The sequence below is a fragment of the Callithrix jacchus genome, chromosome 8 (assembly GCF_049354715.1).
Source record: "Callithrix jacchus isolate 240 chromosome 8, calJac240_pri, whole genome shotgun sequence".
Lineage (NCBI taxonomy): Eukaryota > Metazoa > Chordata > Mammalia > Primates > Cebidae > Callithrix > Callithrix jacchus.
In genome coordinates, this window is record NC_133509.1 from 3,209,619 (window position 1) to 3,226,764 (window position 17,146).

Genomic DNA, 17,146 nt, shown 5'->3' on the forward strand with positions numbered 1-17,146 from the left:
CTTGTATGTAATTCTAGAACTTTTCTATGCTTATGTAAACAAATATATGATTTTTAAAATACATGCTTCCATAATTTTAATGTTAGTCTCTTTCAATCAGCACTTAAAATTTTTATTTTGTTGACGTTAATGGATGTATCATTTCAAACTAAAACAAAATAGTTTGTTTCACACACTGTTCACAATAGCTTACCTTTCCCTTCTTCCTGACTCCTGGTTTACCTTTATAGACTGTATATCACTTTAAATATTGTTTTCCACCTTTGTTTCTGTAGTTATGAGACTATTGTAATAGATCACATTTTGACCATTAAGGTTATTTGGCTGCCTGTGTAGTTTTCCAGAGAAATGTATATGCTAGCCATTTGCTAATTCAAAATGTTTCTAGTTTGCTAATCTAAAGCAAGGGTTTATCAAAGGAAATTAATTCTGCTCTAACAAATTAAATGAGTTTTTTCAAAGCTTTGCCAGACTTTAAAGTGTACTTGAAATGTTTTTTTAATTTATTTGCTAACTCTACCAAGTTAAGGAAGTTGCTGAACAATCGTATTGTGCCTTCGATAGTTAATTTTTAATTGTAACAAAGATACCAACATTTTATCAATCTCATTTTGATTTTATTTGACGAATCTTATAAGTAAAAAGAATGAATTTTATGAACCCAGATTTTATTTCATGCTATATTCAAAGAACATTTGTTTGGTCCATCAGATTTTGAATCATGATTTGTGTTTGGTAAGCCAAGTTAACACTTACTCAGTCACTTGGTGTTCCTGTCGTAGCAAGATGCATTACAGAGATATTTGGAATAGTATTTTTCTCTAATAACCAGCTCAAAAAAAAAGTGGATGGCATTTAAGTTTGATATTATTTGGATTTAGACAGTATTCTTTTCATTTGTGAGCCCTTTCCTAAAAATTAGATAGACCTTTGTAAGCCCCATATCGCATATAGAACTCATTTTACATAAGTAATATGATAGTCATTTACATTTTAATTAAATTCACTGTTTAATTTTAAGGTATATGCACCATCCCCAAATTCAGATGATTTCAACCGTGAATCTCCTAGTTATCCATCTCCTAAGCCACCAACCAGTATGTTTGCTAGCACTTTCTTTATGCAAGGTAAGTACTACCAAACAGTTGCCAAATACTACTGCAGCCATCTGTGTATCAGCCAGTATTTTAAAGTATTAAGAAAGAGAATACCTACAGAGGAGTTCAGGCCTATTTAGATCATTTTTTTGGCTAAAGTAAATTAAAATTTAGCTTTATAATTTTCTAGTGCTTTTATTGCTGACTGCAATTTAATTGAATTATCTAGCTAACCTTTGGAGTGCTGGTCCAGTAATAATTGAATTTATAAGGTCTTAAGTTAAAAAAAAAGAATAGAACTGTTCTTGTTCATTTTAGAATTTAAATGTATGAAAGCTGTCAACTCTAGTTTCTTGTTTAATTTATGGATTCATATATCTAGAATTACAAATATAAAAAAACGGTGAATATCACAGAACAGTAAGACTTGTCAAGAGAAAAAGTCTTGCAGGTTTTTAAATTCATGTCTAGCAAATCATTTTTATTTGGTTTCCTGTGGTTTTGGACTATGAGAAGCAAATATATGGGAGCAATAAATTATTACGTAAATGGTTCCTTGACTTTCTGTTGTTGAGTGAGGTCATTGATGACACATTTCATGTGAAGCTAACTATGATATGGTAATTATCAGTGACTTTTACTATTAGAGAAACTTTAATTCCATGATTTCAAAGTATTTGGTATCATGTATATTGCATATTACAGATTTATAACTTTCTGTTTATTTATAAGTATACCGTTTAACTAAAAATAAATCTAGCCTATCCCCAAATTTGGAATTTTTACTATCTTGATAAGAATTTAGATCTTCTGAAGATTTTTATAATGGCCTGCCTATTACAGCTTAGAATACTTTTTTCTAACTAAAACGTTTATTTCTTCCTTTTAAATAGTAATTTTACTGTTTAGAGGGAAGAAAACTGGGTAGGAGACTAGGTTGGAAATGGGAGGAAAAATATTTGGAAGGTACCCCTTGAATTTTTGTAAGCATCATTGAAATACAAGAAAAAAATTAGCTAAGGAAAATTTTATATTTCTCTTTTTGTCTTAGATGGGACCCACAATTCTTCTGACCTTTGGAGTTCATCAAATGGGATGAGCCAGCCTGGTTTTGGTGGAATTCTGGGGACCTCCACTTCCCACATGTCTCAAAGTAGTTATGGCAGCCTTCATTCACATGACCGCTTGGTAGGCTCTAACGCATGACTAGGGTACAGCAACACTTCGGCCTCACTTTTGTTTCATTTTGGATTACGAGTGTAAAATTTGATTCTGCCAAAAATTCTGAAATTTGAAGTACTTCAAGGCTTACTGCATTTACCATGCCTTTTAAAAAAGTAAATGACAATAGTAGCTCTCTTCAGCTGCTAACTTGTAAATGCTCTTTTTGACCTGTTATCATAGTTGTCCATTATATGTACATATTATTCAGAAAAGATACTTAAGAGATCATATCTCTTTCCCCTCCTTATCTAGAGTTATCCTCCACACTCAGTTTCACCAACAGACATAAACACGAGTCTTCCACCAATGTCCAGCTTTCACCGCAGCAGTACCAGCAGTTCACCTTACGTTGCTGCCTCACACACTCCTCCCATCAATGGATCAGAGAGCATTCTAGGTGAGCTTTTTCAGTGGGCAAAACTTCCTAAAACCATCTTTTTATATATATATATTTGGGGTTTGGTTTGGTTTTGTTGAGACAGTCTTTGTCAGTGGGCTAGAATGCAGTGGTACAATCATGGTTTACTGCAGCCTCAACCTCCAAGGTTGAGGTGATCCTCCTTCCTCCGCCTCCCCAGTAGCTGGGACTACAGGCATGTACCACCAAACTCAGCTAATTTTTTTCACCTTTTGTTGAGGCAGGGTCTTATTATGGAGACAGGGTCTCATTATGTGGCCAGAGGTGTTCTCAAACTCCTGGCCTTAAGTGGTCCTTCCACCTCAGCCTCCCAAAATGCTAGCGTTATAGACATGACCCACCACACACATGTGGCTCCTGTTTGTTTCCTTCCCTCCCTCCCTCCCTCCCTCCTTCCCTCCCTCCCTCCCTCCCTTCCTTCCCTCCTTCCCTCCCTCCCTCCCTCCCTTCCTTCCCTCCTTCCCTCCTTCCCTCCTTCTTTCCTTTCCTCCTTCCCTTCCTCCCTCCCTCCTCCTTTCCTTCCTTCCCTCCTTCCTTCCTTCCTTCCCTCCCTCCCTTCTTCCTTCCTTCCTTTCCTCCTTCCCTCCCTTCTTCCTTCCTTCCTTTCCTCCTTCCCTCCCTTCTTCCTTCCTTCCCTCCCTCCTTCCCTACTTCCTTCCCTCCCTCCCTCCTTCTCTCCCTGCTTCCCTCCCTGCCTCCCTTCCTGCTTGCTTGCTTCCTTCCTTCCTTCCCTCCCTCCCTCCTTCCCTTTTCTTTCTCTCTCTCTTTTCTTTCTTTTTCTTTCCCTCTCTTTCTGCTGTCTTACTTTCTGTCTCTCTCTCTCAGCTCTCTCACTCTGTGGCTGCAATGTCCACCTCTGGGCTCAGGTCATCCCCCAACTTCAGCTTCCCAAGTAGCTGGGACTACAGGCACACATCACCATGCCTGGCTGATTTTCCATTTTAGCGGAGGTGGAGGTTTCTCCATATTTCCCAGGCTAGTCTTGAACTCCTAGACTCCGGTGATCTACCTGCCTCAGCCTCCCGAAGAGCTGGGATTACAGGCATGAACCACCACACCTGGCTTGGCCCCCTCTTTCAATATATTTTTTGTGTTAAGTTTAAAAATCAAAGGCAGGAAGACAAGAAGCTTTTTTATTTTCATCAATATAGAGACTGGTAAACTCATTTTGAGTTTATTATTAATAAGTATAACACATGCAGAGTATTTCCTAGTTTATTGTAACAGATATGACATGACAATAGAGAACACCCTTAAAATAATGGCAGAGTGCTAAAACAGCATTCCTGCTGCTAACATTCCTCATTCGTTTCTCTGTAAACTATCCAGGAACCAGAGGGAATGCTGCTGGAAGCTCACAGACAGGTGATGCACTTGGAAAGGCTTTGGCATCTGTGAGTATTGATTTTGCACGTTCTGCTGAATGAGTTTTACACTGCTGAATACAGTGATTAGATTTTGTAGGTGATAAGTGTCTAAAGAGTGTAGATGTAACAAGATCAGTTTCATTGCACATTTAGAGTTATTCTCTGTTTGTATTGACACTTGTCCTAAATGCTGTGCCTATGGTATAGCAAATGCTGATAAGTGGAAAAAGAAGCCGTCTAAAGCACAAACTCTAAGATTAATCATTAAATCTGTTTCTTCTAAATACACACTTAGTAAGTGACCCATTAAAATAAGTCAAGTGGAACCACAAAAGATAACTCAGTATTCTGATCCAGAGGATGAAATGCCTTATGAGAAGGTTTTCCAAGATGAAAAGCTTTTTGTGTACTCTCTGGTTTTTTTTTTTAAGTCACTTGCACCTGATGTACTCAAGGGATAGGAGATGAGAGGCTTCTTTCCGAAATAGCCACATTCATTGAAGGACTCAGGCTGGAATGAGTAAGACTGATTTGAAGTATTGACAGTATTTTCCTGGGCAACTAGTTTACATACATCACATGAGGACATTCATGTCAACGCAATGATGATGTTCTCGTGTCTGATTCTTAAGACATTCTTTGGGAATGCTAGCTAGAAGGGAGAGCATCTGTCAGTGAATCTGTACAATTTTTCTAACCATTTCAAATCTACTTATTAAAAAGAAGCACTTGTGCTTTGCACTTCCTAGCATTTTACTTTAGATGAATTTTTTTCCTTCTTTTTTTCTAAGCAATATGCTTCCTAGAATTCCCACAGAATTGTCTTTTATTTTCTGTGATGTGCAATTAACTCATACATTTGTTGCCATCCATGGAGAATGTAGAGCACTCTAATACCTCAGTGGTAGGAAGCAACTGTTGAACACTTAAGGAGATAAACCTCTTTGTATATTGTTTAAGTAAATAAACTTTTCTCTACAGCTGAGTGCTAGCTTGTTGGAAAATGAAGCCAAGTCACACTCATCTGCTACATGGTAGAGTCCCACAGAAAATGGAGCTCAGTGAATGTTTGTTGAATTCCGTCTTGGATCATATAATGATAACGGTAGTGATACTAACAAACCCACACAATTCATCAGCTATAATTTGAGTGCTTGCTAGGTACCAGGCCCTATGCTAAGCATTTACATGCCCTGTTTCATTTGATCCTCAAGAAAGCCCTGTAAGGTTGGCTTTGTTATCCCCACATTACAGATGAGGAACTCAGGTTTAAAAGGTTAAGTAACTTGAGCTCAGAAGGATTAAGCAGCCTGCCCTAGGGGGATCACGAGCTAGCATGGATAAAGCCCATATATATTAGAACCCTGATGAGACCAGCTTCAGACTCTGTTTTTAACCACTGTTCCATACGTCCAGAAAGTGCAGTGCTAATGGTAACTGTCTTACAGGGTATTGATGGGAATGAAAGAAAAATGCCTCACCCTTTCCTGGACTTCCTGCCACCTGATGAAAATGACCTATGTAGGAAGAAAATTTTATTCTGTACTAAATCTGAGAAGTCCCCAGGCAATTTTATTCTGTATTTAATCTGAGAAGTCACTGTGGCAATCCGATTAGCTTGCCATGTTCCTTCTCCTGATTCTGGAAGTATCCAGTAACAGATATTTCACATGTAAGAAGACAAATAGCATTTGAACTTTCAGTGCTAGATAATTTTTAAAAATATAACTTTGATTTTAGGGACTTTTTTCTTAAAGCTCATTTGTTTATTAAAGAAAAATTTCTATCAGGGAACCTTGGCATATAGACAGGCAAGAATTTGTGATGTTCTCTGTGGCCCTTCAAGCTCATTTTGTTGGCCCTTCATTCTCATCCTTGAGTGTCTTCCCATAATATGAACAGCATAGTAGCCAACCCAAAATGGCATTTGGAGAAGAATACTCAAATTCACTGTGAATGGAATCCAGTGAAGAAATGTTTAATCTAGTTAGTGGGTGGGCTTTGGTTGTCATGGAAACTCAGCTCTGTCATCCTGTGTTGTTACTATGCAGGAGCAGCCAGGTCATTCCATAAATCATTTCTGTCATAGCTGACGGTGATGCATTCCATCTGCTCCATCACTGCATGCCATAGTCTGCACATTTCAGATCCTTTCCTTCAGTCCATCTGCTTCCCCACTTCCCAGCCAGACACCTCTCCAAATACATTCTTTTTCTAACTTTACTTACAGACTCAGATTCACTTTAATATGTGTTTAGTGCACTTAAAATGTACTGAAAAAGAAAAACATTACATTATCTGGGGATAGGAAGGATTAGAAGAGATGAGGAGAAGGAACTTAATGAGGATTATGTTTGGGTCTGACATGTGTGTCAGAATTTTATCTCAGGTATTGTAGATCTTTTGAAATGGTGACTATGACTATTTTAAAATTCTAAGTTCTTTGAATGTGACTTTTTAATATAGTATCGAGTTTTAGATGGGGAAACACTATGCTATTGTCATTAAAAAAATAATTCTATTTCCCCAGTTGTCTGTTATATGTCTTAAAAGATCTTTCATGTTGAGCCACATCAGAGAGTACAACCTTTGTTCTTCAGTTTAGGTATTAAAGAGCACACAGAATACTGTGTGATTAAACATGTAAGGCCAGATAATGCATTTGCAAAGGTTCCTTTATTTTAGGTTTAAGCCTGGATAATTGTGGTCTTAATCTCGGGATAGCAAGAAAGAGAATTGTACATGAGAGTATTTACACAAAGTTCCCAAAGCCCTGTGGATTATGCATTAGTTTAGATTAAAAAAAAAAAAAAAAAAACTAGGGTAGATAGAAGGAAAGGAAAATCTGGGTATTCGTGCCATTTCTAATGTGTTTCCCTGAACATTTGCCAGACAATAACCCTTTAAGATTGTGCCCGTGGAGAGTTATATAGAGGAAGAAACATCTGGTTTATTTCAGTGCCTAATACCATATCAAAACACTTGGTCTTTAATTTAGAGGAGATCAAACAAGAAGACTGTTTAACTTTGTTGATTATATCAGACTTCTTTGTGATAATTTATGTTTTGATTTCTACCTCAGAGCAAGGGAAAAAGTGAGAGCGAGAGAGAGTATGTGTGTGTGTCTATGTGTGTTTTAATCTGCATCGTTAAATGGTCAGTAGTCTTTAACAAAAGAAAAGAAAATTCAAGGAAGTTGATGTTTAAAAGTAATTCATGAAATAACTTTCTTTGTTCCTTAGACTCAATAACATTAGCATAATAAAGATTAACTGAAATGTGCACTGTAGTGTTTAAAAAATTGGGCTCACAGTTCTGGGGTTGGGCTTGGGAGCACTCCATTGTTTCTTTTTTGTCTAAAACCCTTTTCATTAGCCTCTGGCTTATTGGCACCCTGCTGATTGGAATAGACCATGACTGATAGGAGGAGGAGTCTCATTTGTTGGAGTAAAATGAGGCATATTACCGTTTAAGCCTGGCAGAAGGTATTGGGAGTTACTCATTATTGGTCACTTAACAGTGTGAGAGCCATGGACTGCATGCAGAGTGAGTTCTTACTTTGTTTAGACTCTAAACACGCCTATCCTCATTTTTTTAAGTGACTGACTTTTTTCTTCTTTTTATTTTTACCTTCAAACATCAGTGTTTGAGTTCTTCTAAGGCCAGGAAGTAGGAAAACAAATATATTCCTGATTTAGAATACTCTGCCAAAGAAAGCCTGTGTTTAGAACTTAAAGTAGCACAATTTCTATAAAATAAGTATGATTTGTTTGTGATTTGGTAATAAAATAAAAACTCAGAGATAAAGCTTAGTGAAATGACCTGTGTTATCATACTTTTCAAATGTTGTGTTGTTCCTCCTCTCCCACTATACACATTCTTTTTATGAAAGTAAAAGTACATTAAAAAATAAAAGTCCTGTAACTTGCAGGGCTGTCTGTACATTTAGAAGTACTGATAACAGTTCTTTCTGTCATCACTTTAACTGGCAAAGTAGAACAGTGAATGTGATGGATGAGTGGAAAAAGTGGCTTTTATTATACAAATGGAGAAGCTGCTTTTGGAAAAAATACCAGAAATGGTATATTTTTATACTTGATATGTTTTTGGTGCTGCTTCTGTTTACACAGTGATTTTTTTCTTTTAAGTTCACACCAATTTTACATGCAGAACTGGTCATTTCACTAAGTCATTTAAAGCTAGTGCTTTTATATGACACTAAACTATAACCTCTTCTTCCTTCCTTGATATAAAGGAGCTTTCACCAGTGTTGACATGATTAGGGATTGGTTTAACTCTAAGGACAGAGTTTTCAGTGAAGATTCAGATAGGTAGTCCATTTCTCCCTCCAAAGCCCATGTCTGCCACCTAACAATGTGATATGGACAGCCTAGTGCATCAGCACCGATTCCCAGAAACAGTGAATCCTCGCCATATGATTGTTCTCAAAGCTTATGCCGTAAAACTGATTTGAAATTACATCACATTTATAACAAGCTCTTTTGCCTTTGGTGTTTCTGCTACTGACCCACATTGCATAAAGACCAAGATAAATACTACCATTTATTGAGTCCTGCTTTTTATCAGTTAGTATTATAGCAAATTTTAGTTGTGGTTTAATCACTCAAGTTAAAAATAAATACATTGGGCACCTTCTTGTACAAGACACTGGCATGCAATAATGGATTCCGTGTTGAGCAGTTTACATTTTCTGCCTTTAAATTGCTTGTAGTCAAGGAGAGAAGACAGGTATACAGATAATGATAGCATAGAACAGCGTGAAGGAAAAGACCAAAGAGAAGTTCAGATGATTTTCTGAAAGTATAAGGAAGGTGAAAATGTGTAAATGGGGAAGTGACATTGGAGCTGAGCTTTGATATGTAGAATTCCATCTGGGGAGGCTAAGCAACAAGCATTGTGAAAGGAGGACAAGCTGTGTTTAGAAAATGAAAAAAATATTTTGTTTGGATACTAGGGTATGTAGAAGATTATAAGGGCCAGGCACCACCGCGCCTGTAATTCCAGCATTTTTGGAGGCTGAGGTGGGCGGATCACCTGAGGTCAGGAGTGGAGACCAGCCTGACCAACATGGAGAAACCCCATCTCTACTAAAAATACAAAATCAGCTGAGTGTGGTGGCACATGCCTGTAATCTCAGCTACTTGGGAGGCTGAGGCAGGAGAATCACTTGAACCCAGGAAGCAGAGGTTGCAGTGAGCCATGATTGTGCCATTGCACTCCAGCCTGGGCAACAGGAGTCAAACTCCATCTCAAAAAAAGAAAAAAAAAATACAAAAATGAGCTGGATGTGGTGGCACACACCTGTAATCCCAGCTACTTGGGAGGCTGACACAGTTGAATCGCCTGAACTGAGGAGATGGAGGTTGCAGTGAGCTGTGATCTCGGTACTGCACTCCAGCCTGGGCAACAGAGCAAAACTCCATCTCAAAAAAAAAAAACCGTTTTTGAGGAGAGTAGTTCAGGCAATTATGTATAGGATGAAAAGAGAGGAGTAACTAGAAATATAAACCTTAAGTAGTCCAGCCACATGTTTGAGTGAAGATTTAAAGTGGTGTCATGGCAGTGGTTATGACATTTGCCTGTCCCAGAAGCATTAGAGAATTGTGGGTATTGGTATCTGCAGAGGGAAGGGTAGAGTGGCAGAGGAAAAGAGGAGAGAGTAATTATGGTGACTGTAAGTATGGTGCTACAAAGCAAAGCAGAAGAGACAGAAGAGTAGAGATGGGAAGGATGGGTACCTTCGGGTGGTGATAATAAAATTTGGGTTTGGACATACTGAGCTTGAGATGAAAAAAAGAGTATGTCCAGGTAGAAGAATCGAGCATCCAATGTGACAGAAGAGACACTAATGTAGCAGTCATTCCCCTGGATGCGATAGTTGATATTTGACGAAGAATACTATTACCAAGAGATAAAGCACAGGTAAATGAAGGAAAACTGAGACTAGAACTCTGGGGAAACCTGTGTGAAGGGCAATGGAAGAGTAAAATAGAGATGGATCCCAGGGGCCGGGCGCGGTGGCTCACGCCTGTAATCCCAGCACTTTGGGAGGCCGAGGCGGATGGATCACGAGGTCAAGAGATCGAGACCATCCTGGTCAACATGGTGAAACCCTTTCTCTACTAAAAATACAAAAAATTAGCTGGGCATGGTGGCGTGTTGCTGTAATCCCAACTACTCAGGAGGCTGAGGCAGGAGAATTGCCTGAACCCAGGAGGCGGAGGTTGCGGTGAGCCGAGATCACGCCATTGCACTCCAGCCTGGGTAACAAGAGCGAAACTCCGTCTCAAAAAAAACAAGAGATGGACCCTAGGGACCTTATTGAATGCAAGGACTGAAAAGTATCACTTAAATGAAAATTCCTAGCAAGGATTATGCTATTCATTCTTAACAACAACTGTATATCTATATATTGAACCCTCACCATTTATCTGCACTGTTGTGGAGTCTGAAGCTACATTAATCAAAGTCCTTGTTCTTCTGGGGCTTACATTTTACTAGGAGAAAGGATAAGAAACAGGTAACAAGTAAACAAATTTAGATGATTAGAAATACAGTGTAGGCACTACGAAGAATACAAAAACAGGAGGATGTGACAGAAAATGCTATTTCATGAATTGGGCTAGTTTATAATAATCACAGCTTTGCACAGAACTGAAGATTTCTCACTCATCCATGCACCATCAATGTTATCAAAGTTTCCCTCCCTTACCAGTATTGTAGTCAAGACACATATTTCATAAACATGAGTATCAGTTGTTCATAAACGATGTAATTATTTAAATTGTGAACATAAGAAATGGTAGTTGACCGTTACGCAGAGTTATGTTGAGGGCCAGGTGCAACGGTTCACGCCTGTAATCTCAGCACTTTGGGAGGCCAAAGCCTGCAGATTGCTTGAGCCTAGGAGTTCAAGACCAGCCTGGGCAACATAGCGGAACCCCATGTCTACCAAAAAAAAATACAAAAATGTTTGATGTTGTGGTGAGGGCTTGTAGTCCCAGCTTCTTGGGAAGTCCAGGTGGGAGGATGGCTTGAGCCCAGGAATTTGAGGATGCAGTGAGCAGTGATTGCACCACTGCACTCCAGCCTGGGTGACAAAGCAAAATCCTGTCTCAAAAGAAAAGAAAAAAAAAGGTAAAGGTACGTTGAAACATGTTTTTGTGGAAGTTTGGTGGCCTTCCTTATGTGGTTGAAATAAATCAATGTATGTGTAGAAAGCCACTAAGAACAAAAACGTACCTTTCTAAGCTAATTTTCCCATATGTCCTATGAATGTTTGAAAAGTTAATAACTTTAACAACTTAAAGACCAGTATTGATTTTTTTGGGGGCAGTGGGATGGAGTCTCACTCTGTTACCCAGGCTGGGGTGCAGTGGCTTGATCTCAGCTCACTGCAACCTCCGCCTTCTGGGTTCAAGCGTTTCTCCTGCCTTGGACCCCGTACATAGCTGGGACTACAGGCACGCACCACCACGGCTAGTTTTTGTGTTTTTAGTAGAGATGGATTTCACCATGTTGGCCAGGCTGGACTCTTAACTCCTGACCTTCGGTGGTCCACTTGCATTAGACACCCAAAGTGCTGGGATTACAGGCGTGAGCCACTGTGCCCAGCCTAATATTGATGCTACACTACCTCTTTCTTACTAGATCCTCACAAATTGTTTTGAACTCCTTTCCATAGCTTTACTTTTCCAAAATAGCTTTCTAAATAGAATATACAGAGTCTGGATCCTGACAGAGATAGTTCATGTTTAAAGGCATTTACAATTATAATTCACTAACATTATACAAATTGGCATATTTTATTTGAAGTGGATGTATCCATTTGTAGTCAAAGGAAGGTAGACTTTGGGCTGCTCAACAATTTGAAAGCCTGTTACTGTTTTTAAAAATGTAATTTGGCTAAGTGTGACCACATTTCATTTTTTTCTTCCTAAGATGGAGTCTCACTCTGTTACCCAGGTTGGAGTGCAGTGGTGCGATCTCGGCTCACTGCAACCTCTGTTTCCCAGGTTCAAATGATTCTCCCACCTCAGCATCCCCAGTAGCTGGGACTATAGGTGCACGCCACCACGCCTGTCTAATTTTTGTATTTTTAGCAGAGACGAGGTTTTGCCATGTTGGCCAGGCTGGTCTCAAACTCCTGACCCTGTGATTTACCAGCCTTGGCCTCCCAAGGTGGAATTACAGGCGTGAGCCACCGCACCTGACCTCAGATGACTTTTTACACTCACAAGTGGTTTTCCTTTTTAAAATATTTGGCCACAGTGTATCCACAGAAGTTGCTTAGTCTGCCCTAAGTTAAGTGCTAAGATACAAAAATGATTTATTATGCCTATTAAAAGAATTGGATTCTATAGAAAGAGACCTTTAGGGACAGGCCCTTGATGCCTGGATTAAGGGAACTTTTAAAGTGTTTAATGTTGTTACCAGATGCCATGGCTCAGGCCGGTAATCCCAGCACTTTGGGGGAGGCCAAGGCGGGTGGATCACCTGAGGTCAGGAGTTCAAGACCAACCTGGCCAAGGTAGCAAACACCCATCTCTACTAAAATTTAAAAAGTTACTGAGTGGGTGGCACGCACTTGTAGTGAGTAAGCCGAGACCAGAGAATGAATGGCTTGAACCTGGAGGGGCGGAGGTTAGGGTAAACCGAGATTGCACCACTGTACTCCAGCCTTGGTGACAGAGCAAGACGGCATGTCAAAAAAAGTGTTTACTGTTGAATTAGATAAACTTGAATTAATCTCTGTCACCATTTATATTTGGCAGTGTGAAATACATACAAAGTATTGCAACAAAACTTTAAGCTAGAAAACCTAAATGTATGCATCCTGATAATTTATCCTCTTCAAAGAAGACCTGTAAGGATTTGAAGTTCACAGATCATCTTGGAAACAATTTTTGAACCATGTCAGGATTTTTTCACTTTCCTCAAGCTGACAAAGTATCTTCTGAGAATAAGTTTTAATTTTTTTTATAACAGTGAATCATTTGGAGCTAAAATGGGCAAAAATGTGGTTGCTCAAACTGAGTAACTTTTAAACGAGAAATAAGGGGTAACTATCAAAAAGATTATTTTCTTTGTTCAGGTTTTAAACTGTCCTTAAAGACCATTCCAAAAGATAGTACTAACAGTTTTCTGAGGTGATTATTTTTAAAGGATACCACTTATTTAGACAATATATTTTAGAAAGATTTTCGGATTGGTTAACCTTGTAGATACTTCTCATTTTTCTGTTCTAACAATTAAAAACCTTATTTTCCCCTAGAATAATAAAGAAATATATATGATTTGTTTTATTCCTCTCATATTAGAATATATATACTTTTTACTCATTTTTTAAACTAAGGCTTCTGTATGATGAAAGAATCTAAAACTTGATGAGAAATTTTTTCACTCTGGTCTTAGGGGTGACAACTAGATTATAAAAATAACTCCGTGTGAATGGATTTGTGTATGTGATGTTGTCACGTGTTGATACATGTGTACTTCTTGTTCTCTGGTTAGATTTATTCTCCTGACCATACCAGCAGTAGTTTTCCATCAAATCCATCAACACCAGTTGGATCACCTTCACCTCTCACAGGTAGGCTTCTGTTTAACCACTTCTAACGTGTGTGGGGCTACTTGGAAATATTTCTAGGTCATTTATTTCTCAACACATAAAAATTTGTGGAAAACTTACTTAGATTTTGACTATAAGAAAGCATGTGGCCAGGCGTGGTGGCTCACGCCTGTAATCCAAGCACTTTGGAGGCCAAGGTGGGCGGATCACCTGAGGTTGGGAAGTTCAAGACCAGCCTGACCAACATGGTGAAACCCTGTCTTTAAAAAAAAAAAAAAAAAAAAGAAAGCATGTAAAGAGAACCTTCCTCTTGAATTCATTTAGAGAATATTGAAATATTTGCTTGTTTTGAATTGTTTATTAGTATCTTCCCTGATTCTTAATGTAATTTGTGATCATTTCCAAGCATAGTTACAACAGGATAAAAATAAGACCAGGCAACTGGAATGAAGGTAAAGTATGGAGAAATCATGAAATCAAAAATTTTAGTTTTTTTAGAGACAAGAGTCTTACTCTGTTGCCCTGGCTGGAGTGCAGTGGTATGATCACAGCTCACTGCAGCCTCCAACTTCTGGGCTCAAATGATCCTTCCACTTCAGCCTCCTGAGTAACTGGGACTCCAGGTGTATGCCACCACGCCAAGCTAATTTTTTACCTTTTGTGAAGACTAGGTCTCATTGTGTTGCCCAGGCTGGTCTTGAACTCCTGAGCTCAAGCAATCCTCCCACCTTGGTCCTTAAAAATCCTGGGATTACAGGTGTCAGGCACCACCCCCCAAAAAAACGTTTTTATAAGGTAGCATGTAACATAAACAAGATTAATCTGTTTAAAAGTACATGTAACTTCTTTGTTCCTTGTTCTCCATACTTGCCATGCACTACAAGTGAGATTCAAAGATGAATAGGTATTTCTGCTAGATAGTCCGTTTTTATTGTTAGGTCAACTAAGTTATTATTTCACATACATGTAAAAATTGTTGGAATGATGTAGTTTTTCTGCTAAGGAAAAGAACTGTCTGAGAAGGTGGATTAATATTGTAAGTGGAGATGAGTGGTTCACTGTTTTGTTCTGTTTGAGATGGCGTCTTACTCTGTTGCCCAGGCTGGAGTGCAGTGGCATGATCTCGGCTTACTCCCACCTCCATCTCCTGGGTTCAAGGGATTCTCCTGCATCAGCTTCCTGAGTAGCTGGGATTACAGGTGCACACTACCACACTGGCTAATTTTTTTTTTTTTAAGAGACGGAGTTCACCATGTTGGCCAGGCTGGTCTAGAACTCCTGACCTCAAGTGATTGGCCTGCGTCATCCTCCCAAAGTGCTGGGATTACAGGCATGAGCCACTGCACCAGGCCCACATTTGTTTTTTAAATTTTGCACATTAGTGTAGACAAGTTCTAAATACTATCCTACAGTATAAACTTGTTGAGACATGATTGGTGTTATTATAAATGGGAATTTCTTTATTTCTTAGGCATAAATATAATATATAAAAATGTTTAATATCTTTTAAGATGTAATTTTAATACTTGAACTATATTTTTCTGAGCAGTGTTTGGAGAAGAACCTTGACGATGGAAAAATATATTAGGTTGTTTTGAAGAAAAGATGTCAGGCAACTGGGTAAAGTTATCATATTCCTCCAACAACAGTTGACCTCAGAAATAATTCTGATTTCCTTGTCAGGCTGTTAAGTCCATGCAGTTTTGTGTTTTGTTGTTGTTAAGCCTGTTTGCATTGTGGCCCTGGCCATCACCTGTACTTTGTATATTAGCCTTGTGGCTCTGCTAAGAAGCATTGTGGTGTGGGGTTGATGAGCTGCTGGCAGCTGCTTTCAGCTCTTAGCAGGTTCCGCCACTCTCTCAGACATCAGCGCTTCAGCTGTCTAGTAGAAGTTAAACAGCTGTTCTCTATATAGACAAGACTGTGAAAGACCCATTGACTTAAAGTTGTTGTTTAGCAGAGCTGAAATTACAGAAAGAATGATGTAACTCTAACTCTGCTCACCCTCTTTGCACAGTTTTACTAAAATTATCAATGTCATTTTTGCCACACCCTGTTTCACTTTCTCATCTGGGGTATCCATATCAGCATTCCCACTACCTCTTCTTGTCTTTCTAGTAAGATAGCCGCCAAAGTATCCTTTGGTTTTAATTAACACTGAGTAGGAAGGCAGGCCATGGCAGAGCTCAGCATCTATGGAGGATCATCAGTGAAATGCAGAATCAGAGAGTTAGACATTTTCCAGAGAATAGGGGTCACAAGTTAAAATCACATTTCCTCCTCCATCTTTCTTTAATATTTAGCGGGTGATGCTCTGTTTTTTTCTTTAATTCAGGTTGTTAATTAAAATCTGGACTGTTGAATTGTGTAATGAAGGCTTTTTCAATTCAGCAGTGATAATTAAAGAAAAATACTCATATTTGTGTTGAAACAGCAAATCAAAGACTGATTTTAGGCAGGTGCATCTCTCCCTTCTTTATCTATACTTCTTATCTGTGTGCCTGTGCGTGCGCGCACGCGCACACACACACACACCCACCCCTACTCATAGCAGGGCAGAGATGAGATAGAAGAAAGGAAAGCCCTATGTGATAAAATATTCACTGTCAAAGGAAAAAGGGAAAGAATAGAGCAAACCAAAGCTACTATGTAATATGTGGAAATTGTTTGCATCTTATGTGGCGTTGGCCTGTATCTAGAATAAAAATTCTACCCACTGTATGCTCTCTACACTTGCCCTATTCCTTAGGCTTCTAAACATCAGTTAGACTTAGCACAGGTCTTTTAAGGTTAGATACACAGGTGCGGAGCCAGATAAGCAGCTTCTAAGACCATCATTCTTTAAATCTGCAGTGTTTTCCTTGGAAACTTCAGGTCAGGAGCATACATTTCTACATAGAGAGTGCTTAGGAAGAAATTTATGAAATACTGTATTGGTTAGGATGGTTTAGGCTAAAACTAAAAGAAACTTTGTCTCAACTAGACTGAACAATAAGAGGATTTATTCTCTTGAGTGGCAAGGTCCTGGCCCCCTGTGTCAGGGCTCCTGCTCTACTTTGCAGTTCTTCCTCACAGTAGTAGCAAGATAGCAGTTCAAGGTACCACATGGCAGACGTTTCCAGTAGATGTAAAAAAAGGACTCTTTTTTTAATGAAAAAAATCCTTAATTTTCTACTACTGATACCACTACCACAATTTACAGGGCAAAGCTGCCCCAGATAGAAGACCTCAGGAGTATACATCTTCCTGCCAATACATGGCATTAGGCAGTGGCTGCACTTTTTGCACACTGGCTATGACAGTCCTGAATAGGCAGGGTTTTCCGTTAAAGCTGCGGTAACTTTCCTGTGGGTCATCGTTCCCTCTGTGGCAGGTTTATAGCTTCTCTGATGTTTTTGGGACAGCTGTCTCAAAGTAACCTACAGCTTTCCTGGCAACTACTCCTCCT

General features: G+C 39.0%; 1 protein-coding gene across 22 annotated transcripts in view; it reads left to right on the forward strand.

Annotated features, from left to right (window-relative positions):
- The window catches only part of TCF12 (transcription factor 12), a 363,108-nt gene that overhangs the window by 302,702 nt on the left and 43,260 nt on the right, over positions 1 to 17,146 (forward strand). For all 22 annotated transcript variants that reach the window (XM_035258674.3, XM_035258675.3, XM_035258676.3 and 19 more), the window contains 5 exons: positions 1,022 to 1,127; positions 2,149 to 2,285; positions 2,574 to 2,718; positions 4,069 to 4,133; positions 13,641 to 13,719. In XM_035258674.3, the coding sequence (XP_035114565.1) occupies positions 1,022 to 1,127; positions 2,149 to 2,285; positions 2,574 to 2,718; positions 4,069 to 4,133; positions 13,641 to 13,719 (532 nt within the window). The remainder of the gene's footprint in view (positions 1 to 1,021; positions 1,128 to 2,148; positions 2,286 to 2,573; positions 2,719 to 4,068; positions 4,134 to 13,640; positions 13,720 to 17,146) is intronic.